Here is a 25995-nt window from a genome sequence, read left to right on the forward strand (position 1 = left end):
ACCCACCTCCCTACCAACTTATTAATTTATTAATTAATTAACTTATTTTTTTAAATTTGTTTAACCTACATTAATTTTCTCATATAAATACTTACTAATTTTATTCCCACTAATTAAATAATTTAATCCTTACAAATTTATTAAATTTAAACAAACTTCATTAATTATTTTGGTATGGGGTACACATATACTCTAACGAATCAGTATGCCATCTTTGAAACTCGAAACCAACCCATATTTGATCTTCTCAATTCATCTAATGATTCTTCTTCAGAATTATCTCATCTAAAATCCTTCTTCCATTTCATTTCAATACATTTCATTTCATTTATATATTTTGTGGCATATCATTTCCTTACTTAATTCATATATCCTACACCTCCTTCAATTTCATCAACAGTTGAAAGTGCTTAAAGTGCTTAAGATACGTAGTGCGTAGTGAAAAGTGCTCATATACTCATATGCTGTGAATGCTAAAAATGCTGTAAATATTTCAGCAATTCATTTCTTCAACTCATACTAAATTCATTTTAAAACGTTCAATTCATTTCAACTTGTAACGTTCGGTTCAGTTCAATAAAATGTTTCATATGCTTTTTCAGGTACTTAGCTCAAATTGCTCGATACAACAGCCAGCATCGTTGTCTGTAACGTTTAAGTTTATTATTAGGATTTTATATACCGCCTATCAAGGTTATCTCAGCGGTTTTTTACAATCAGGTACTCAAGCATTTTCCCTCTCTGTCCCGATGGGCTCACAATCTAGCTAACATACCTGGGGCTCTGGAGGATTAAGTGACTTGCCCAGGGTCACAAGGAGCAGCGCGGGGTTTGAACCCACAATCCCAGGTTGCTGAGGCTGTAGATCCAACCACTGCGCCACACACTCCTCCATTATCCGACAAGGCCTTTATTTCGTGGGACAGACTTATATCACCTGCTGCATTGAGCAACGCTGAAACAAGAGCTAAAAGTTAAAAGTCCAAAAGATAAAACTCCATGAGGCACTAATATATGCACAAACTTTACAGCTTTACAGCAACTATCATGGAGTTTTTGCTAGTCATTCTATATTTTCCGCAAAGACTCTGTTGCACTTTTATATCAACAATGGTTACCATCCAACACATTACATTACATTAGAGATTTCTATTCCGCCATTGCCTTGCGGTTCAAGGCGGATTACAAAAGAATTACAACAAAGGTTTTACATGAAGAAGATATCTAGTAATTTCTAGAGGAGATATGGAGTAGATGAGGTTGTTTTGGGGGATCGGGAAGGTAATAGGGAGTGGTATCGGGAAGTGGGAAGGAGTTAGTGGTAACATAGAAACATAGAAGGTGACGGCAGATAAGGGCCAAGGCCCATCAAGTCTGCCCACACCAATGACCCTCCCCTACCTCCCTTTGCGAAGAGATCCCACCTTTCGATCCCATTTAGCTTTAAAATCAGGCACACTGCTGGCCTCAATCACCTGCATCGGAAGACCATTCCATCGATCCACCACCCTCTCGGTGAAGAAGTATTTCCTGGTGTCGCCATGTAATGTCCCTCCCCTGATTTTCCATGGATGCCCTCGTGTTGACGTGGGTTCCTTGAAGAAGAAGATATCCTCCCCCACCTCGATACGGCGCGTGAGGTACTTGAATGTCTCGATCATGTCCCCCCTCTTCCTGCGTTCCTCAAGGGAGTAGAGCTGCAGTTTATTCAGCCGTTCCTCATACGGGAGATCCCTGAGCCCCGTGACCATCCGTGTGGCCATTCGCTGGACCGACTCAAGTCTCAGCACATCTTTGCGGTAATGTGGCCTCCAGAATTGTACACAGTATTCCAGATGGGGTCTCACCATGGACCTATATAATGGCATTATGACTTCGGGCTTACGGCTAACGAAACTCCTTCGTATGCAACCCATGATTTGTCTGGCTTTAGATGAAGCTTTCTCCACCTGAGTTGCAGTCTTCATGTCCTCACTGATGATTACCCCTAAGTCTCGTTCCGCTACAGTTCTCTCTAGGATCTCACCATTAAGAGTGTAAGTCTTACATGGATTTTTGTTGCCAAGGTGCATGACCTTGCATTTTTTGGCATTGAAGTTTAGTTGCCAGGTCCTGGACCAATTCTCCAGTAGGAGGAGGTCGTGTGCCATACTATCGGTCTTGGATTTGTTGTCAGGTCCTGTTGTGTTCTTGTCCACTATATTGCATAATTTGGCATCATCGGCGAATAACGTTAATTTACCCTGAAGCCCTTCAGCCAAGTCCCTTATGAAGATGTTGAACAAGATTGGGTATGTCATTTGCAGGAATTTCTTGAAGAGTAGAGTCTTTATTTCTTTTCTGAATGTTTTGTAGTCTGGGGTCATAATTAGTAGATTGGAAATTTGGTTGTCGAGTTTTGCTACTTGTGTGGCTAGGAGGCCATCCTATAGTTTTTTTCCATTTGACATCTTTGATTGGAGGGTACGTGAATGGCATGTGGGTTTTCCTATGTTATTTAAAAATAAAAACAGATAATTTTTTTAATGTTTTTTGCCATACAAGCATAATCAAAAGAATTATAAAATAGAAAAAGAAAAAAAGTTTAATGTAAGACTTTTTGCAGTAATACATCTAAAAAGGATTTTATGAAGGTTTTTTTGAATCAATGAAACAAAATTCAATCCAGTTACAACCAGTGGACGTTAATCTGGTCCATGGTTTGGATTTCTGAGAGTTGTAGCATTAAATCTCAGATTAATTTATCTTTTTTTAATTTATTTAAATCCAATGTGTCATTTCAGAAGCTTACTCATTCAAGTAAACTGCATTTCAACTTTGAAATATAGTTTGCTTGAATGGGGGGAGTAAACATTGAAACAGCCTTTTATGGCGAAACATGATCGTGCCGGCAACAATATTCCCTCCCCAACTTGAATACAGATAAATTAATCTGAGATTTAAGGCTACATTGTTATATTGTTTAAGCTATATAGCTACAAAGAATCATACTACTATTTATGAAAATATATAAAAATGTATGGACCAGTGAAGAGACATGGTGAATTTTCACTCGAATGACAATGTCCTAAGAGTGTCACCTTTGAAGTCCTTAACCCTTTCAGGACCAAGGGACATATTTGTCCCATAACTTTAAAATCCTATAAATTTTGATTGGGATAGTCTACAGTTCTAAATTTGATATGTACGGATTCCATAGGATACTGCCTTTATGTAAACAAACTGGTTCCGACATTCATTCATTAGCGTCGTTGCCAGATTGACGAGAAGATTCACTTGCCACACTGTCCATAAGCCAGAAGTGTGATTTTTTTAAATAAAAATAATGATATTTCACAAAAAAAATCAATTTTTTGGCATCTGCAAGCCCTTTTTACCATAAAAATGTCGTCAAAACCACAAAAATTGGCCTACGATCCTTATGGTCCTGAAAGGGTTAAGAAGTTTAAAAATAATTTTCCACTTGACAATTAGAGATTATGTCCTAATTTTGTTGAATAAGTAATACTGTGAGATTTTTTTGTTCTAATTACAAACATGCCAGACCGTAGAGTTGATGCAGTTGGTGATCTTTATTCCTACTCCCCCAAATTCTGCAAAGTCTGCAAGAAGTTAGACGCCTATATCAGCACGCTTTGCCTAACGTAGGCGCCTAACTTAATAGAATTAATACTACTTCTACTACTAGTATTAATTATTTCTATAGCACTACCAGACATACACAGCGCTGTGTAGAGTCACAAAGAGCAAGAAAACAGTCCCTGCTCGAAAGCGATTACAATCTAAACAGGCAAGGCAGACAAACAGGATGTCATGGCTACGGTTAAGGGGAACAGTTAATCTGCTGGCTGGGTTGGAGGGCAGAGGGGAGTCCAGGACAATCAAGCCATTGTGACACCACTGAGGAGGTTGGCTCTTATTGGTGGAATGAGGCATTATGACATCACAAGCTCAGCTCTGCTTCCCAAAGACTGAAACTCTTCACAGTACTACTATGAATTATTTCTATAGTGCTACCAGTCGCACGCAGTGTACAGAGTCACAAAGAGTAAGAAAACAGTCCCTGCTCGAAAGCGATTACAATCTAAACAGGCAAGGCAGACAAACAGGATGTCATGGATGCGGTTAAGGGGAACAGTTAATTTGCTGGCTGGGTTGGAGGGCAGAGGGGAGTCCAGGACAATCAAGCCATTGTGACATCACTGAGGAGGTTGGCTCTTATTGGTGGAATGAGGCATTATGACATCACAAGCTCAGCTCTGCTTCCCAAAGACTGAAACTCTTCACAGTACTACTATGAATTATTTCTATAGTGCTACCAGTCGCACGCAGTGTACAGAGTCACAAAGAGTAAGAAAACAGTCCCTGCTCGAAAGCGATTACAATCTAAACAGGCAAGGCAGACAAACAGGATGTCATGGATGCGGTTAAGGGGAACAGTTAATCGGCTGGCTGGGTTGGAGGGCAGAGGGGAGTCCAGGACAATCAAGCCATTGTGACATCACTGAGGAGGTTGGCTCTTATTGGTGGAGTGAGGCATTATGACATCACAATCTCAGCTCTGCTTCCCCAAAGACTGAAACTCTTCACACTACTACTGTGAATTATTTCTATAGCGCTACCAGACATACACAACTCTGTACAGAGTCACAAAGAAGAAGACAGTCCCTGCTTGAAAGAGCTTACAATCGAAACAGACATGACAGACAAACAGGAACAGTTAATCAGCTGGCTGAGTTGGAGGGTTAAGAATTGAAAAGCTATATCAAAAAAGGTGGGTTTTCAGTCTGTTTTTAAGCAAGGGAAGGGAATTTATTTCAGGCATAGGGGGCAGCTAGATGAAAGGAACGAAGTCTGGAATTGGCAGTGGAGGAGATGGGTAACGTTAAGAGTGACTTATCTGAGGAACGGAGTTTTCTGGGAGGTGTATAGGGAGAGAGAAGCCAGGAGAGATATTGAGGGACAGCAGAACGAACCCACTGGTAGGTCAGCAATAAGATAACTGGCACATAACAACTCGTGTTAATTGGACTTCATTGAAAATTAGGCACACAACTTGGTAAGCGCATAGCACACGATATCCACTGTAGCCCATAAAGCCTTAGTCTTCTCTGTCTTGCTTGTAAAATTATTACGTATGTTACCATGTAACCCATTCTGAGCTCTGTGGGGAGGACGGAATATATATCAAAGTAAATAAAGTGGTAAGCGCCTAGTCCAAAGCGCCTGCCCAAAAGTAGGGGCAGATCGTGGGAGTGTAGTCGGGTTATGCGCCTGGTTTTGAGTTAGGCATCATTGTGTGCACAACTTAGGTATAAAACCCTGGCATAAATTGGGCGCACCTAAATGAATGCATAGTGACACTGAGTTGGCCATCGGCACGATTCTATACAATACACCTAACTTTTGTAGAATCGTGCTTAGCACCGCAATAGTCAACGCCATTTTTATAGGCAACATCTATGGAATCGGGCCTACTAGGCTTAAAAATAATCAATCTGCATTTCATTCACTCTAATTTCACAATAGAAGACTCAGGAGCAATGTTAGGGAATTCTTTTTCACAGAGAGGGTGGTAGATGCCTGGAATGCCCTTCCGAGGGAAGAGGTGGAGAGGAAAATGGTGACGGAATTCAAAAAAGCATGGGATATACATAGAGGATCTCTAATTAGAAAACAAAGGATGTACATTAAAGAACCAAGGCCGGTACTGGACAGACTTGCACGGTCTGTGTCCCATATGTGATGATTTAATGTAGGATTGGGCTGGGAAGGGCATCAATGGGAACTCCACTAACTTGGAACATGAGGAAGTTATTGGCCAGACTTTATGGTAGATATGCTGCAAACAGGATGATTGGATAGGCTGAAGTGAGCTTGGATGGCAACTTCAGCATTTGGAACCTAGGATAATACCAAGTGGGCTTATAGTCTATGACCCAGAAATACCAAAGAAGAGACTAGATGGACCATTCAGGTCTTTACCTATCGTCATTTACTATGTTACTATTTTTTTTTATTTTTTTTTTTTATAGATCCGAAGCATATATGGTATATGCCTGCCTGGAAAGTGAGTGCTCTAGAAGGCACAGATGCTCTCATCCCATGTCTTATAACTGACCCATCAATTTCTCAAGTTTCTCTTAATCCAGTCCCCAGAGGAAACACATCCTATAGCGTTGAGACTGGAATAACTATCCAGAATGCACAGATATCTCATACTGGACATTATAGATGTCAGGCTTTGGTAAATGGCCTCAATAAATCATCAGGAGAAGTCTTTCTGCTAGTTAGAAAGGGTAAGCATTTCAGCTCACCTTCATAAGTTCTGTGATATTCCTCTCTAAGGATGCTTCTTGAATTGGATAGAGGCAATGTTTTACTTATTATCCTTGTCTCAGCTAGAACAAAGATAGTTTTCATGAAATCAGTGTGGTGTGTATGAAGCACAGATGAAAATGTGCAACCAGATGTTTACCCTTCTGCTAATGGGTAGCAATAAGCAAAAAACAAAAGGAACTGACCCCAAAATATCCACAAAGAAGAAAATCCAGAGAAAACCAAAAAAAAACTCTGTGGAGTGACGATGTTCCTAAATGGACTTTATTTGAAAGTGTCAAAGTTCCAAAGGTACACTGAAATCATCCACATAAAATAATTTCATCCACATAAAAATAAATCATCCACATAAAAGCAGTGTCTCACTTCTGGCTCACCACACAATTGTTTCCCACGTATTCACCTTTATAGGACCCCTGAAGAAGACTTTTTGTCGAAACGCGGACCGTGTTGGGTCCTGTATCGCTAGCGGACTAGGTTCTTTAAGGCTTTTATGTGGATGATTTATTTTTATGTGGATGAAATTATTTTATGTGGATGATTTCAGTGTACCTTTGGAACTTTGACACTTTCAAATAAAGTCCATTTAGGAACATCGTCACTCCACAGAGTTTTTTTTGGTTTTCAATGGGTAGCAATAAAGCATTGATAGTGAATGAAAGCCAGTTCTGATGGTATGGACAGTGTCTGTAGAGATGATGCTATATTAGCCTGCTTGTAAAAAGATTGAACAATAATGTCACTGGCAGTGAAGAGGCCCAAAAGCTTTTCCTATTGAATTATACAATAAAGGTAACCCAATTATATACATATTTATTTATTTTTTAGCTTCAAAGCCTCCCTCTGTGACTTTGGACTATAAAGAACATGTACGAATAAAAGGAGAGTCTTTCAACATCAACTGCAAAGTGACCAGTTCCGAACTCAGGACTGAAGTAGAATGGAAATACCCTGCAAATAATGTAAGTCATTTTAACAATGGTTTCTTCAACTTTTAACGTTCTTATGTATTGAGTAAAGTTAATAATAGCACATGATCTTTAAATGTTTGCTCTTTGGGATCTTGCCAGGCACTTGCAACCTAGGTTAGTCACCATTGGAACAGGATACTGGGCTTGACGGACCTTTGGTCTGTCCCAGTATGGCAACTCTTATGTTCTCAAATAAGCTTGAAAACATCTAATGCTTTCAACTAAACTAAACCTTAGGCTTATATACCGCATCTTCTCTATAACAATAGAGCTCGGCACAGTTTACAAAAATTAGAAAAGAGAACAAGTACAATATGAATTTGGAATAGTATGGAGAGGAGCGAAATTTACAATTTTGAAAATAGCCAAGTTTTCAGATGTTTTTGAAATACAGTGGTGCCTCACACAACGAACTTAATTCGTTCCAGGAGCAAGTTTGTTATGCGAAAAGTTCGTTATGTGAAACGCGTTTTCCCATAACAATACATGTTAAAAAAAATAATTCGTTCTGCAGCATAAAATATGCTAAGATGACATAAAAAAAGATAAATTTGTCAAAATGGTGAAAATGGTGGTCTTGCTGAGGCCAAACTCTTTGACGATGTCACACTGTTTGACCCCACATTCACTCCTTCTAATTATTTCCCGTTTCATTTCAACAGAAATCACCTTCCTGCTTTTTTTAGAAGCCATGATATATAAAAAATATTGAGTTTATCTTAAAAGGACGACTGTATACAGTGAGAGAGGGCAGTTAAGCGCAGTGACTAACGACAGCCTGCAGTGCCTGCGCGGAAGGATGCAATACATCGGCAGCTCGGGCGACTTCGTTGTGTGAAACGAAGTTCGTTGTGTGAAACGAAGTTCGTTGTGTGAAACGAAGTTCGTTGTGTGAATCAAGACATGAAGTTCGTTGTGTGCAGCGTTCGTTGTGCGAGGCGTTCGTTATGCGAGGCACCACTGTAGTTGGAAAGAGTGCAAATTGCGCAATTGAACAGAAAAATTATTCCACAACTCAGTAATTTTGAAAAGTAGAGATTTCCCTAATTTGCCAATATAGATCTTACAGAATTCCAAGACAGGGGAATTAAAGGGGGGGAAGGATGCCATGCAAGATCTTGAATGTTAAGCAGGCACATTTAATACTGGAGGTTGCCCTCACACACCTCACTTAATTTTAATATAATATTTGGAGGCAAGAAATGTTTAAATAGCCAAGTATCAACATAATAATGAAATGAAATGGAGGCTAAAAACTTAATGCAGGTTACAATCAAATAAAAACATACAGTACTATTTAAGGATCCAGAATCCAGAGCACGAACTTGGAAAATGATAAAAATCTTGAACTTGAAGAGAAAAGAAGTTGTAAAGAATTTCAATCTCCTGGGCTCTTTTGTAAACAAAGAAGCAATTAGCAGGGAAGAAATACTCCATTGAATAGCTCTTTTTTTCCCACCTCCAGGCCATGTCTGGAGGGTCTTCAGCTTGCACAGATGCATGTGACATCATCCACGGATGCTTGTTGAAAGCCCTTCAGATGCAGCTGGAGCTTGGGACAAACTGCCGGGTTTTGGAAAGTCTGTCCGGGAAAAAAAGAGGACATGTCCTGGTTTTCCTGGACATCTGGTAACCTTTGCCAAGTTTTAATTGCACTTCTCCCTCTGTATTTGCAGTTTTAGCACTCGCGGTTTTGATTATTCATGGTTTTTGGGCCTGGGACCCCCCCTAGTGAATCGCGCCTTCTCCGACCTCCCCAGACTTTACCTGGTGGTTTAGCAGTGATGCGGGGCAGGAGCGATCTTCCTACACACCTACCCCATGCAGAGCCATCATCAAAAATGGCTGCCGTGAGTTCCCTTGGTCTCAGGAGACTACAATGGGAACTCACGGGAGCCATTTTTGATGATGGCTCTGTATGGGGCAGGAGTGTAGGAAGATTTCTCCTGCCCCGCGTCACCCTAGACCACCAGGTAAGGTCCGGGAGGCAGGAGGGAGGCGGGGGTGGGTCAGAGTTGGCCCATAAGTTATTCGCAAATTTTCCGTATTTGCGGGCTAGCTCTGCCCCTAACCCCCGCAAATATGGAGGGAGGAGTGTATGGCTAATAAATAAAGTGGTTTGCATAAGCTTCTAAATCAGTTTTAAATAGGGTTGGCATATTTTCCAAACAGAAAAACCAGACCCATGGCCTCGACCCCCCTGGCCCACCCCATTCTGGCTAGCCACACCCCCTCAACCTGCACAAGCAACGAGCTTTACAAGCACCTTGTCACAAGGAGGAGTCAGGCAGAGGCCTCGAGGAGGGGTCTTGGGGTGGAGGTGGTTTGAAGAGGCAGTACAGAGTAGGGCTTCATGGAGGGACAAGAAAAATTCCTTCATGCCTTGGGCAGGTATATTTAGCAGATCAGAAAAGAGCACTAATCGCCCGGATGATTTTAATTATCGATCAGTGCAATCTCTTAATCTCTCTTTATATCTGCAGGTCATTGTCAGGAAAGAAAATGATTACAAAGACCAGATATTGATTAGCATCTCTAACTTAACAATACCTGCAGTGAATAAGATGGATAGTGGCAACTTCACTTGTGTTGGCACAAACTCTGGTGGATCCGACAGCAAGTCAACATTCTTGAAGGTTGTAGGTAAGCAGGCCCTTAAGGGCATTGTCTGGTTAATGGAATGACTGGTACCCCTAGGGTTACTAGATGTCCAGATTTCCCCAGACATGGGGAAGACATGTCTGGGGGTCCAGACGGCTTTTCAAAACCTGGCACGTTGTCCGGGGTTTTTTTTTTGTTTTTTGTTTTTTAATATCTTTATTCATTTTTAACACTTTCATTAAATGAATACAAGAAAAATTCATTTTACACTTTATATATCACTTAAAATCCTTAAAATATATAAATAGATCAACACATTTTCCCATCAAAAATTATTATATAGTTATTGATGAAATATATTCATATCCTTCAAAAAGTGCAAATAGCATATTTTTATCTTTATAAGGAAATAGTAAGCTCCTATATAAATATTTAATTATTCAAAACCCAAACCAATCCAACCCACCCCATCAATCAATAAAAAAAATTCAAAAATTAAATTCAAAGAAAAATCCACCCCATCCCCCTCCCTCTAGATGTGCATTTGATAACAATTTAAATTCAATTTAAATTCAATTTAAATTCTATTTAAGACTTTATAAGGAGACAGTCCAAACTACCTGAATAACTGCCTCATCCACAACACCGCAACCAGACATAGGAAAACTCACACCACATTCTCATACCCCCCAATTAAGGAGGTCAAACGGAAAAAACTTTATGATGGCCTCCTGGCCACTCAAGCAGCCAAACTAGACAACCAAATCGCCAATCTACTGATGGCATCCCTCGACTACAAGACTTTTAGAAAAGAAATAAAGAAAACTTTGAAAAAAGAAATAATACCGCAAGTCTCAAACTCCACCTCTCACTAAAGCCAACTACCCCAAACAAATAACCTTACCCATTTCTCACTCTTTTTGAAAATGATCAATTTTTATTTTTTTTTTGTAAGTTCTTGTTGTAATACATCTTGGATAATTCTTTTGTAATCCGCCTTGAACTGCAAGGTAATGGCGGAATAGAAATCCCTAATGTAATGTAATATATCAACAAATTCAAAACTATAATAATTCTACAAATGACATCAATGGGCCCCATATTAATTTAAAAATTTTTATATTCCCCGACAAATCAGCATTCATTTTCTCATATTTATAAATTAAACATTGTCCGGGTTTTAAAAAGAAATCACATCGGGAGGGGGCATCCGCGCATGAGTGGATGCAGCACAGTCATGTCATGCACACACACGCCTGCGCGCGACATTATTGTGTCGCATCCATGCATGCGCGGATGAACAGGCAGCAGGGGGCGGAGCTGAGGGCAACGCTGGCGCGTAATGAGGCAGGCCTGGGAGCATGTCTAGGGGTCTGGATTTTACTGTCGTAAGATCTGGTAACCCTAGGTACTCCCTAAGGGTAGAATACGGTTTAAAATACCTATAAATCTTTAAATGCAGTGGTGCCTCGCGTAACGAACGCCTCGCACAGCGAACGCTGCGCACAACGAACTTCATGTCTTGCTTCCTACAACGAACTTCGTTTCACACAACGAAGTCGCCCGAGCTGCATCCTTCCGCGCAGGCACTGCGCTTAACTGCCCTCTCTCCGCCTGGCTCCCTGTGCAGTGGCGGACCGTCGGCTCGCAGGGGCCCGGCGCCTACTGCTGATGCGTTGGGGGGGGGGGGCGGAGCTACTCTCGCCGCTTCCCCGATGCTAGAAAAAAAAAATGAACAGTTAAGTCCCAGTTTTTGCCGCTGAGACTCTGCCCTCTCTCACTGTAAAATTAGACTCTACTTAGTCTGTCTTTAAATTTAAAAAATGTGTGTTGTTTTAAAAAACAATTATGTTTTTAGATGTATCTAAATAAAAATAATAACAAAAAATTTATCTTTTTTTTATGTCATCTTAGCATATTTTATGCTACAGAACGAATTATTTTTTTTAACATGTATTGTTATGGGAAAACGCGTTTCACATAACGAGCTTTTCGCATAACAAACTTGCTCCTGGAACCAATTAAGTTCGTTGTGTGAGGCACCACTGTATATCACAAACAGGATATCTGAACTCATTGACTATTTAATATTTACCGTCGTGGGCTCTTAAGATCATTTCAGGATAACAGGTTGGTTATTCCTTCAGTCAAAAGAACTAGATGGAAGACTACTCGATTAAAGGCATTTGTGAAACCAACTACCAAATTTTATACGACTGGAATCTAATTTCAAAGCGTTTAAAAATGTATTAAAAACTCACTTTGTTTGAATTAGCATTTGGAAAGGGTGGGGACAGAGAGACGGAGGGGCGCTGCGCCCTTAGGTATACCGCACCCAGGGCGGACCGCCCCCTCCTGCTCTCCCTTACTATGCCACTGTACGCAATCATTTAAATCAGGGCTGCCCAAGTCCAGTCCTTGAGATCTACAGGCAGGCCAGGTTTTTAGGATATCCATAATGAATATGCATGAGAGAGATTTGCCTGCACTGCCTTCTTGGTATGCAAATCTCTCTTATTCATATTCATTGTGGATATCCTGAAAACCTGGCCTGCCAGTAGATCTCGAGGACCGGACTTGGGCAGCCCTGATTTAAATGATTGCGTACAGTGGCATAGTAAGGGGGAGCAGAAGGGGGCGGTCCGCCCCAGGTGCGGTCTTCCTAAGGGCGCGGCGCCCCTCCTCCTCTCCGTCCCCACCCGCTCCTCTCCTTGCCGCCACGCGCGCCTCTTGCCTTCCCCGTACCTTTTTTTTAGTTCCCCAGCGTGAGGTTACCCTCTGCATCCGCATTGGCGCACTCTCTGGCGCCCGCACCTAGGAAGTGACATCAAAGGGCGAGCCAACACCGACTTGGGCATGGTTAAAAAGGGGCTGGGAAAGGAGCACGTGTGGCAGGGGGGTGGGGTGGGGAAGAGCGCAGGGGGCACCACCGCCCCGGGCGCCGCTCACTCTTACTATCCCACTGATCATATATATTAATTTGCATTAAATACTTTTTTTAATTTATTATTTATAAATTTATGCATTTGTTACAAACATATAACAATTACAGGCAATTACACACTGTTCAAAATAACTTATTATTATCAACCACATTATTATTGGGGCTAGATATCGACTGAAGGAATCGCATCAATAGAGGAAAAATAAACTTATCATTCTCTGAAATCAGGTACAATCTAATCATCTTTTATATCGCTTCACTTTTCAACCTCTAAACTTGTTATAGGTAATGAATCTATTTTAGGTTTACCCTGAAGAAATATTTCCAATTGGGCTGGGTCAAAAAAGGCATTAAATATTATAATGCTTTTGAAATTTTTTCAATAAAGTCTACTCAAGAGGAATCAAAAATTTCTTCTCAGATAGAAACTTTGGCTCCATCAATAGACTATGAAAAAAGGCTTTTCAGACCAAGCCAAGCAAACTCAGAAGGATATACAAAGTTTACAGCAGTTTAAATTGGCCACAATTCAGGGCAATATTTCCATCCACAGAAAATTGGAACAGATTGAGAATTTCGACCGCAGGTTAAACCTTCATCTCTTGCATTTTTCTGTTGTTTTAGGTATTTCGCCTGTTGACCTCTTTGAGATATCTTATTGAAAATTTAAATATTTCCTCAATCTAATCTAATCTAATCTAATCTTCATTTTATATAACGAATCTACTCCCTAAAGAGCTCGACTCGGTTTGCAGTTCGTTAAAAAATAAAACAGAAAAACAGAAATTGGTTAGATTAGATGGATGGAAAAAGTTAGAAAAAAGTATGTTGAATTGCTTAAAATTACTGTACCACAGCTAAAATCAGATTAACTAATTATGAAAACAACCAGGTTTTTAAACTTTTTTGAAACTGAAATATTTGATCTACCAGTCTTAGAGAATCTGGAAGTCTATTCCAAATTCTCACCAATTTAAAAGTAAAAGATTTACTAAGCTTCCCAGTACTTTTAATACCTTTCAGAGAAGGAAATACCACCGATTTACAAGATATATATTTCCTGCCAAACAAAAAGATTGCCTCTGAAAACACGGGAAATGCCAAACAGACGGATCTTGGTAACTTAACTGCTCTATTAGAACAAACTATAACATCTGATTCCGATAGAACCACTTTGGTGGTATCCCTGGTCTTTGAGCAGGATCTTAACATGATTTTAAAGTTCTGCTTTAAGCATGCTCAAAAATTATTTGGAGATCGAAAAGTATGGATATATCCTGATGTTTAAAAAACAATGCAAGAGCGAAGGAAAGACTTTCTTTCTTTTCGACAAGATACAATCAAATTGGGTGCCACATTTCTTTTAGCGTACCCCTGCAAATGCTTGGTAAAGTATTTGGGAATCCAATTTACCTTTTTTTTTTTTTACCCAGGAACATCTTAAGGAATTCCTACATGTTAAGAAAATCATTAAGGACTAATTGAGAAGGGTTTTTGATATTATTAGCAGCTGCCATAATATTAAGTCTTTTCTTTAAAAGTTATTATCTTTATTTTCTTCAGTTTGAAAAGTTGACTCTCCCACTAAGTAGTGACCTAAGAAAGGGTGAAAAAATATTTTTCTTTATTAGGGAGGTTTTGTTTCCACCAGAGGATGTGATAAACAGGAGCACGCTACAGGGGTTCAAAGAAGCTTTGGATAGGTACTTGGAAGACAAAGGGATTGAGGGGTACAGATAAGAGTAAAGGTAGATTATAGGGATGGGATTAGAGGTAAGTTACAAAATTAATCAGGGACCACTGTTCAGGCACTAGGCCTGATGGGCCGCCGCGGGAGCGGACCGCTGAGCAAGATGGACCTCTGGTCTGACTCAGCAGGGGCAACTTCTTATGTTCTTAATTGTGTTTCTTCCCTGATTTTCTGTAGCAAGATGTATTCTTGCAAGTTTCAAGTTTATTAAAAATTTGTTGTACACGCAATGTCAAGTACTTCAATGCGTATGACAATTTAAAGATAGGAGACAAAAAAATAAAACAATTTTATACAAATAAATGTACAGTATATACGTACAAATAATTACAGATACAAAAGGAGAGGGGGATGAACCACAATCTTTATTTGAAAACTTTATAAATAAAGAATTTTTTAAAAAATATACTATAATGCTTTTGCATTTTAGAAAAAGGGTGAAAAATCTTTGGGCTCCTTTTACAAAGGTCCGCTAGTGTTTTTAGCGCACGCGCTATCCAAAAAACTACCGCCTGCTCAAGAGGAGGCAGTAGCGGCTAGCGCGCGGCATTTTAGCGCATGCTATTCCGCACGTTAAGGCCCTAACGCACCTTTGCTATTTGAGCGCTTCTTTGGCTTGGGCCATGAGAATGCTTGAGTTGCTCTGTTCTTTCTTACATTGCGCTTATCTTGCTGATATGCACTTGTTGATAGTTTTTAGCGTATTTTGTAAGTTATTCTGTTTCCCGCCTAGATTTAGGGACAGGTGGGTTATAAATAATTTTAAATAAATAATCAAGGTTTTTCCTCTTAGATACAACAAAATTCCAGATTGGCTGTGCTCTTTTGATTGCGATTTTATTCTATCCTACGTTTTTGTGGAGTTAAGAACATAAGAAATGCCTCTGCTGGGTCAGACCAGAGGTCCATCACACCCAGCAGTCTGCTCACGCAGCGGCCCATCAGGTCCAGGACCTGTACAGTAATTCTCTATCTATACCCTTCATTCCCCTTTTCCTTCAGGAAATCATCTAATCCCTTCTTGAACCCCAAAACCGTACTCTGTCCTATCATACCCTCAGGAAGCGCATTCCAGGTGTCCACCACCCTCTGGGTGAAGAAGAACTTCCTAGCATTGGTTCTGAATCTGGCCCCTTTTAATTTTTCTTGTAGTTTTCAAAAGTTTGAAGAATCTGTCCCTCTCCACTTTCTCTATGCCCTTCATGATCTTGTAAGTCTCTATCATGTCCCCTGTAAGCCTCCGCTTCTCCAGGGAAAAGAGTCTCATTTTCTCCAATCTTTCTCTATCTATCTCTCTCTATTTCTCTCTCTCTTTCTTTCCATCTCTCTCTCTCTCTCTATTTCTCTCTCTCTCCCTCTCCACTCTCTCTATGCCCTTCATGATCTTGTAAGTCTCTATCATGTCCCCTCTAAGCCTCCGCTTCTCCAGGGAAAAGAGTCCCAGTTTCTCCAATCTTTCTCTATCTATCTCTATTTCTGTCTCTCTCCCTTTCTCTCTCTCTTTCTTTCCATCTCTCTCTCTCTCTCTCTCTGTCTCCCTTTCTCTCTCCCTTTCTCTCCCTCTCTACTCTCTCTATGCCCTTCATGATCTTGTAAGTCTCTATCATGTCCCCTGTAAGCCTCCGCTTCTCCAGGGAAAAGAGTCTCATTTTCTCCAATCTTTCTCTATCTATCTCTCTCTATTTCTCTCTCTCTTTCTTTCCCTCTCTCTATTTCTCTCTCTCTCCCTCTCCACTCTCTCTATGCCCTTCATGATCTTGTAAGTCTCTATCATGTCTCCTCTAAGCCTCCGCTTCTCCAGAGAAAAGAGCTCCAGTTTCTCTAATCTTTCAGCATATGAGTTCTTTTTTTATTTTATTATTGTTTAGTAAACCGCTGTGATCGGTTGTAAACTATGGGAGTATATCGAATTTTTAAAAAACATCAACACCACTACAGATAGCCTGGGGAGGTTCCAGCCTCACAATAGTTTTTGGACATGCAAGCTGGTAATTGTCAGTTTAATCCAGTTAACCTACAACAAAGACTTATAACCTAAAAGTCCCAATTATTTGTTGCCCTTGTTTCAGGTGCGGTTTTAGATTTCATGCCCAGGTAACTAAATAGTTCTTTGGTTTACAGTCAGTTTGTAGTCCTACGCATTCCTGTAGTTAGACATAGAGAGTTGCGCGGGGATAGAAATCCCACCCATCCCCGCCCGTCCCCGTCAGGATCCTCTCCGTCTCCACCCGTCCCTGCAAGGAATTACTTCCATCCCCGCCTGTCCCCATAAAAAGCAGCAATTACTTCTGACAGGATCATCAATTCCACAGTTTCTTTTGTGTTTGCGCTGCTGTTTTCTTTGTGGAATCTCTTTGGTGGAACCCTTTTTTTTGTTTTCTGTTCAGGTAATTAACTTATAAACCCCCTCTTTTACTAAGGCTGATGTGCCCATTATATTATATGGATGAACCCTGCTTCCAAAGCCTTCCATCCACGTGGGAGTCTGGTTGGCTAGAGGGGGGTCCCCGTGGGAGTCCCGTGGGCCAGAGGGGGGTCCCCGTGGGAGTCCCGTGGGTTAGGGGGGATTCCTGCGGGACCCACAGGATTCCCGCAATCCCCGTTCCCGTGCAGACCTATAGTTAGACAGTCTCTTGGTCTTAAGACCCGTAACTCTTGATTCCATAGGGCAGCCATGGCTTTAATATCTGTCCCACAGTGATGCAAATATTGCACTGAATGAAAATCCACTATAATGAGGGATATTTTCAAAGTGGGTTTATTGGGGATTATTATTCATGAGTAGGTTTACTGAAAATTAATATTAATGTTTATTGAGTTGACTATATACCATGGCAACTTAATCGGTTAAGCCAATATTCAACGCTAACCATAAGTGCTTAATGGTTAAAGATAGGCCTGCTATTTATGCGGTTTACCTTTAACCACTAAGCATTTAACTGTTTAGTGCTGAATATTGGATTAACTGGTTAATTTGCATGGTCAAAAATTAAACCAGATATTCAATGCCTGTTGCCGGATACAGCCCAACACTGAATATCTGGTCTAGGGTTACCATAAGTCTGGATTTACTCAGACATGTCCTCTTTTTAAAGGACTGCCTGGGTGTCCAGATGGCTTCCTCCTCTGTCCAGGGAGAAAGTTTCTGGAACCCTAGCCTGTCTGCCCTGTCCCTCACCTACCTCTGGACTTGGCTGAAATTGAATCTTAAGGCCAGCCGACAGCAGCAGTGAGGTAGGCCTGCTGCTGTTGGCCTGCCTTGGAAGCCACTCTCTGGAGCGTCCTGCTTATGCTAGGTTAGAACTCCAGAGCCACCCTCTCTCATGAGCTCTGTCCCAGCGATCTAATGTTATATGGAATCATTTTAAAAATGTACTGTAAGCCGGGCTTTGTACCTGTGGATCTACTAGCAGGAAGTTTCCCTTTGGAAAATTCCAGAACTGGCAGCAGCAAGAATAGTTTACTAACCCCAAATTGTGCAAGCACAAAGTCTACGCTGTAAAGTAAACATGAAATCCTCCATGCTTTTCTTGCTAGCTCTGCCTTTCACCTACCCCAGTGATACCACTCTGCAGTAAACCCCTGACTCCTTATTTACCTGAGCAAATATTTTTTAAAAATGCTTTCAAAAAGATAGTCTTATAGACACATGTTTAAATATTATTAACATGCAGCAACCAGAGTGGAATTGTCCAAAAAAGAATGATGTGTACTAAAGAAGTGCCCTTCATTTCGTCTGGTGAAATGATGATCTTTATTGTTCAAACATCAAATTGACAAATTGACTCGACATGCGCATGTTTCGGCCATCAGGCCTGCCTCAGGAGTCTTGAAAGTCACTAATGATGATGAATTTGACCACAAATCAATCAAAGAAGAGTGTCATGCCACGAGGAAAACGAATGCTGTCTGCTGACACATCACATATTTGTGTCTGTGGTGTTGGTTTTTCCCGTTTCTTTTTTAAATATTATTAACCCCATGCAGGGGGCTGTTCATCCTCAGTTCTAGAATTCTGTGCATTTCTTTTAATAGTTCTAAACATCATTAACCCAGAACTACAAAATTCTCTGGAAGAAGGTCACTGGAATTCTTGGTAATATAACGCTGAACTAGTGTAACTTTTAAAAGGTTGACTAGTCTGATGGAACGAGAAGATCCGAGCCCATCGAAGTTCTTCACACTCCAAGCGTTCATCTCAAACAGAGCCACTCGTGACCTATTTCTTATCTGTCCTTCAGATCAAGGCTATATACATGTCTATGCAGTGCAGAACCAAACCCAGGAGGTGAAGGTGGGAGAGGGCTTGAAACTGAAAGTACGTATTGATGCATACCCCAAAATTATCAACTGGAGTTGGAGACATGAACTTCTGTTGGAGGACACAGATATATCTGAGCATGGGATAATGAAGACAGTTCAGGACAACAGGTACCAGTTCACTGGTTTGAATTCTTGCTTATTTCTTTTAATTGTATGAAATATTGCTGATTAATGAAGCACTCTGAGATATTTTTAATCTTTAAATATTGCTAAGTATCTTACTTGCAAATAGGAAGCATTTTTCTTTCCTGGTATCAATGGGGGAAATCCTCATTGAAAAGACCTATGGATAGCTGCAGAAGCCTATCACGAGTCCTGTGGTTAGGACTTTACTGTAAAGACAGAGGGCATCACATAGGGTCCCCTCCCATATGATACACATAGGCAGTAGCGGACCTAGGGTATGTGACACCCGGGGCCAATCATTTTTTTAACACACACACACGCCATACTATATTCCGTCCTCCCCAGAGAGCTCAGAATAGGTTACAGTTTAGCATTCGCAGTATTACAACTTCTCCAACCCCACGCCGGCATTGTGGTGTAAACAAAATAAACAAAAAAGACTTTTCCTCTCTCTTTTAGGTCCCAGCTCACACTCCCTATCTAATACCAGCTCTGGCAGGATACACATTTCAAATCTGACATATTGTAATCACAAAATAGAAAATAAAATTGTTGTCTGGTCATTTTATTATTCAAATCGTGTTGGTCCCAGGCTCAGGTTTCTGTTTACTCGCTCACCAGGGGGGATCCCCGTGCAGCACCTCCAGACCCAACCGGCCCCATCCCACCGTGAGATTTTTTGTGGCCTGCTCCACCAGGGCTTCTCTGCCGCATCATCAGTGAAGCCTGTTCAGAGCGTTCTCTCACTGTCGGTAGTCTTAACTCACTGTTTTGCCGGCTTCAGGCCTTCCTCCTGCTTCCGCGAAGGCAGGACCCGGCAGAGAGGAAGGCCCAATGCTGGCAGAGAGTGAAGTTCCCGGACAATGATGCTGACCCCGGGAGCACCCCATTATGATCTGGACCCGAGGTGGACCGACCTCTTCCCCCCCCCTCCCCCTTGGTATGCCGCTGCACTTAGAGAGAAAGTTATCAATATGGGCTACTGTTAAATTGAAATATTTTAGGCCTTATTGCATAAAATGAGACATTGTGTTAAAATAGCCCAACTTGAGATAAAATAATTTGACTTAACAGTAGCCCACATTGATAGTTTTCCCCTTAGAAAGAAATGTTCAAACTCACTACTACTACTAAGCATTTATATGGAGTAACAAAGTTTACACATACACATGAGAGACTGTCTTTTCCCTTTAGAACAAGTTCCAATCTAGTTAATAGATGTGGCGGAACTGAAGACAGAGACCAAATTTCTTATTTGGTGAAAATTGAATCTATTCTCCAAAAAGGAAATAGAGTGAAGGGCAAAGGAGAGAATTTAGGTTGGATCAGGGTTCTTGTGAAGCTCATACATCGACGTTTCTGAATCTGCTGCTGGACTGCCATAGTCTTCATTGTTGGGTCACAGTGAGAGGAAGAACTCCGTATGTTTCATCATGGCAGATGACTCCGTCCCCCATGACTATAAAAACGTACAAGAGCTGCCTATCAAAACGCGTATCACTTTCAAACTATCAAAACTCGTATCACCTTCATACTATCAGGCATAATGTTCCAAATCCTAAACACAAACAACGCAGAACTGTTCATAAACATATTCGTCAATTCCTGGTCTACGTCAACCAGAAAACTGAAATCACTTCCGCTGCTCTTCCTGTCTCCCAAAGAGGTTAAATACAAATGTGTATTCGACTCGCTCTTCACATATCTTGGCATCAAGATCTGAAATAATCTCCCGGCTGACATTAAGATGAAAACATTCTACAACAGATTAATTAAAAACTCTCTTCTTTGAAAGCATACATGCCATAGACAACTAACTCAAAATACCTAGTCACTAAGGCCCAAATTCTGTAACCGGTGCCTAATGTTAGACACCTATTTTGGAGGTGCCCAACTAGATAAGCGCCTATTTAAATTGAATAACAAACTCAATTAAACTTTTGGGAAGGGGTAAAACATGGACCTGACGGACCTCGCGGATCTAAACCCGCACGTCCTTAAAATTCTGAGGTCCGTGCCGATTGTACTTATTTTCCGGCTCTGACAGACCTCGGTGACAATTTAGCGCTGACGGATCCGTCTCAGCATAGGGAAGGAAAAGTATTAGGATCCGTCAGCGGAACAATGTCACCGAGGTCTGTCAGAGCCGATTTACTGGGGCTACAGGAAACCAGTTTAAAGGATTCTTTTAGAGCCGCTCCAGCACTAGTCTCTGGCTCGGACAGACCTCGGTGGCATTGTAGCGCTGACGGATCCTAATACTTTTCCCTCCCTCCCTCAGCATAGGCTGAGACGGATCCGTCTGCCCTAAACTGTCACTGAGGTCTGTCAGAGCCAGAAAATAAGTACAATCGGCACGGACCTCAGAATTTTAAGGACGTGCAGGTTTAGACCCGCAAGGTCCGTCAGGTCTGTGAGGTCCACGTTTTACCCCTTCCCTAAACTTTTTAATCAGCCCTAATTGAAACATAAGCGCCTATCAAGAAAGAGCGATTCTGTAACAAGGCGCCTCTAAAAAAATTTAGGCGGCCTTCAAAAAAATAGACGCTATGCATGTTAGGCGTGGGCGTGGCTTTGTGTTGGGCAACTTGTTACAGAATCGCTGCTCTTAAGCGTGCTTAAGCGCTCGCATAGGCGCCTAAATTTTAGGTTGTGCCTCCGAAATAGGTGCCGCTCGATGCGATTCACTAAACAGCACCCAGTTTTACTTGAATCGCGCTGAACGGTGCCTAATTCGGCGCCTAACTTTTGGGCGCTTCTTATAGAATTTGCCCTTAAATGCCACGCTCTGCTCAAGTGCTATACCAGTAGAGTAGATGACGGCAGATAAAGACCCGAATGGTCCATCCAGTCTGCCCAACCTGATTTCCTTTCTCTTGTCCCTAGGTCTCTATTCCTAACTCTAGCCTCCTCATGTAGCTATACATTCTGTAATTCCTTACATTGTAAGTTGCCTTGAACCTGTTTAGGCAATGAGCGACTCAGAAATACTACATTAGATTAATTGGCTGTAATTAGGATTTATGCATGCATCTGTCCTATGTCCTATGTCTTAAAACTGTGACTGAGTTCAAAGAAGCGTGGGATGAACACAGAGAGACAGGGGAGATCTGATTCAGACGTTCAGATACTAAAAGGGTATTAACGTAAAACAAAATCTTTTCCAGAGAAAGGAAAATGGTAAAACCAGAGGACATAATTTGAGGTTGAGGGGTGGTAGATTCAGGGTCAATGTTAGGAAATTCTACTTTACGGAGAGGGTGGTGGATGCCTGGAATGCGCTCCCGAGAGAGGTGGTGGAGAGTAAAACTGTGACTGAGTTCAAAGAAGCGTGGGATGAACACAGAAGATTTAGAATCAGAAAATAATATTAAAGATTGAACTAGGCCAGTTACTGGGCAGACTTGCACGGTCTGTGTCTGTGTATGGCCGTTTGGTGGAGGATGGGCTGGGGAGGGCTTCAATGGCTGTGAGGGTGTAGATGGGCTGGAGTAGGTTTTAACTGAGATTTCGGCAGTAGGAACCCAAGCACAATACTGGGTAGAGCTTTGGATTCTTGGCCAGAAATAGCTAAGAAGAAAAAAATTAAAAAATTGAAATTGAATCAGGTTGGGCAGACTGGATGGACCATTCGGGTCTTTATCTGCCGTCATCTACTATGTTACTATTCTATAACATAGGCACCTAAATTTCAGTGTGCAACTCAAAAGGAGGTGAGGCCCTGGGAGCGGCATGGGTGGGGCAGGGGCATTCCCAGAAGTTAGGCGTGATGTTACGGAATACTTGGATTTGCATGCTTGACTACTTATCAGTTGGGCACCGAGATTTCCACCTGATTTCAGCAGGCATACGTCCTCAGTCCAGGATGCGGGAATCCCGCTCTAAACTCTATTCTATAAAAGATTATTTAATGCTACGCGACCTTAATAGAATTGGCGCTTAGCGTGGATCTCAACGGCACCTATCTTTGAGCCCTATTTGCCGAATTTGGTCCAAGTTTATTTGTAATTTGATATACCGACCATCACAAGTATCTGGTCGGGTTACAATAATTAAAAAAAAAAAAAAGTAACATATTTAAAATTGCATAAATAGCTAAGGGGAAAGTTAATGACAAGACAAAGACATAATTGAGACAAGTGGGTGACGAGGAAAGGGAGAATAGAGGTACAAGCACTGTCCAATAACGACGATATTCAGCCCCCGAAAACGGCCACTAATCCGATAAATTGTGTCTATAACTAACTCGACCCTCTGGCACTTTCTCAGTTGCATTTTTCCAGGTGACAGGTGCTGCTACTCTATTGGTTTTTATTATTGGCCATTTGATTTTCACCTCTGTTCATGCCAGATACCCTTGTTTGGATGCCTGCGCAAGGAGCAGGTACAATGTACAGTACATGTGCATGTTAACTTTCACGTGGCATGTGTACTTTGTACCTGCTCCTTGTACAAGCATCCAAACAGTGCGGAGTAAGTGTGTGTGTGTGTGTGGGGGGGGGGGGCAGACCATCCCGGGTATCTTTTTGATGGGGACGCTATCACCGCTCCGCCCCCCCCCTCACACACATGCCACGCTTGTGCCTTCCCATCCCTGCCCCCTCCCCCAATACCTCTTTAAATGTTCACCAGCGCAAGCAACTACTTTAGTCTGCTACTCGCATTGGCCTGGATCTCTCTGAAATCACTTCCGGGTCGTGGGGCCCAGGAAGTGACATCAGAGGAAAAGCCGGCGCAAGCAGCAGGCCGAAAAAGCTGCTGGTGAAGATTTAAAGAGGTATGGGGGTGGGAAGGGAGAGCGCAAGTGTGGTGTGAGGGGCACGAAAGGAGCTGGGGATGGCAGAGAGGAGGAGGGAATGGGCCACTGTCCCAAGTGCCTCCTACCCTTGCTACTCCATTGCATCCAAGCAAAGGTATCTAGCATGAACACAGGTGAAAGCATTAGAGTAGTAGCACCTGTCACCTGGAAAAATGCAACTGAGATAGTGCCAGGGGGTGGGGTCAGGTAGAGACACAATTTATAACCTGGAAACCTAAATATGTACTGGGGAGATAGGATACAGACATTTAAATACTTGAAAGGTATTAATATAGAACCAAATCTTTTCCAGAGAAAAGCAAATGGTAAAACTAGAGGGAACTTCTTGTTTTCATTTCTCTTCCTTTCAGATATGAGTTCAGCCTCCTCCTGAATCGGTTGAAGGATACTGAAAGTGGACTGTACACTTTTTATGCTGAAAACTCTGAAACCAATGCTTCGATTACTTACAATGTCTCCCTACTTCGTAAGTCTTTTGTCAAGGTGAAGGGCTCTAGAAGGCAAAAAAAAAAAAAAGCATAATGTTAAGGTGGTGACTATGGTGAGGACATTGGAGGTAATAACAAAGGCATCTTCACATTCCTTTCTAAACCATGCCAAATGCAGTATGTTTGGCTGATCTGAATATCGGTTCCTTCCAAAATAAATCCACTTGCAACAATTAGTAACTGACAAAGACCTACATATTACAATGCATTAGTATTTATTCTCTCTTCCCTGTTATTTCATTCATAATTATGCCCTCCTCAAACTGCTATAATGTAGCATATATGTTCTGTAATTCCTCATATTGTAAGTCACCTTGATCCCGTTTAGGCATAGGGCGACTCAGAAATACTAGATTAGAAGGAATTCAATGTGATTTATCATTTAGAAGAGCCTGACCATATCCAGGGATTATGTTATTTCAAAAGGGTTCATGACACAGATAATTTGGTTTGTGTAGGCATATGCTTATGGTACATAGTTTGGAGAAAAGATTGGCTATATCTGGCATTCTAGTCTTGATATTACGGGTTCTGGTATGGGTAGGGCTTTTGAGGACATGTCCAGTGGTCTGGACTGCTTTTCAAAACCCAGCACTTTGTCCGGGTTTTGAAAAGCTTCTACGAAATCACCGTTGGGCGGGTGCAAGGATGCCCTCCTGCCCGACGAGAGCAGGCAGTAGGGGAGGCAGGACTGGGGCATAACAGGTATGGGTGGTGAAAAGCCTTGTCCCCGTACCCGCAGCAACCAGTTGATTTCCCCCCACCCCCTGCTGTTACTGCAGGTTACCCGCGGCTAGCCATGGGAAACAGTCACCGTGTCATTCTCTATTTCAAAGCTTGATAGTTTGGGTTTCCCAAGCTCGGGGCCACATCTGGAGGGCCTCCAAGCATGTGCGAATGTGATTTTGGAAATCTGTTTACATGACCACAGAACTAGACGTGAATAGCAATTATTTCTGATTCTTCTCAACAGGTAGCCACTGGATAATCAGAGCTGTGTAACAGGAACTGACCTTTATGTCCCTGTTTGTTTCAGAGCCTCCTGTTGCTTCTATGAGCTTCAACTCCTCATATGAGATTCACTGTAAAGCATCTGGCTACCCTGCTGCAAAAATAAGATGGTATCGGTGTCCTGGACAGGTAGATAGGTAAGAGAACCATTTCCTCTGTTATCTTCTAGTCTAATAAAAATACAGTGGTGCCTCACACAACAAACTTAATTCGTTCCAGGAGCAAGTTTGTTATGCGAAAAGTTCGTTATGTGAAACGCGTTAAGCGCAGTGACTAACGATTGCCTGCAGTGCCTGCAATACATCGGCAGCGATCGTGGAAGCTCGGGCGACTTCGTTGTGTGAAACGAAGTTAGTTGTATGAATCATGACATGAAGTTCGTTGTGTGCAGCGTTCGCTGTGCGAGGCGTTCTTTATGCGAGGCACCACTGTAAATATCTCAGTTATAATTAGACCATGCACTTGCGGAGTAGAGATGCAGCCTAGTGGTTAGAGCAGCGGGTTGCGAATCAATGGAAGCCGGGGCGGTGGCATAGCGAGAGCGAAAGGCAACCAGAGCAGTAGCGCCCCCTTCCCTGCCCCCTCAAACTCCTTCCCAGCCCCCCATGCCACGCCCTTCCCTT

The 25995-nt window shown here is 41.8% G+C and overlaps 1 protein-coding gene across 2 annotated transcripts in view; it reads left to right on the forward strand.

The window, feature by feature from the left end:
- Positions 1-25995, forward strand: part of CSF1R (colony stimulating factor 1 receptor) — a 92735-nt gene that overhangs the window by 16560 nt on the left and 50180 nt on the right. Inside the window, exons 3-8 of one of the 2 annotated variants that reach the window (XM_033926910.1) lie at positions 6036-6299; positions 7168-7301; positions 9794-9953; positions 18847-19036; positions 24224-24339; positions 25398-25509. In XM_033926910.1, coding sequence (XP_033782801.1) covers positions 6036-6299; positions 7168-7301; positions 9794-9953; positions 18847-19036; positions 24224-24339; positions 25398-25509 — 976 coding nt within the window. The remainder of the gene's footprint in view (positions 1-6035; positions 6300-7167; positions 7302-9793; positions 9954-18846; positions 19037-24223; positions 24340-25397; positions 25510-25995) is intronic. The other variant, XM_033926911.1, reaches the window with a different exon arrangement.

This window comes from Geotrypetes seraphini, chromosome 18 (assembly GCF_902459505.1).
Source record: "Geotrypetes seraphini chromosome 18, aGeoSer1.1, whole genome shotgun sequence".
Classification (NCBI taxonomy): domain Eukaryota; kingdom Metazoa; phylum Chordata; class Amphibia; order Gymnophiona; family Dermophiidae; genus Geotrypetes; species Geotrypetes seraphini.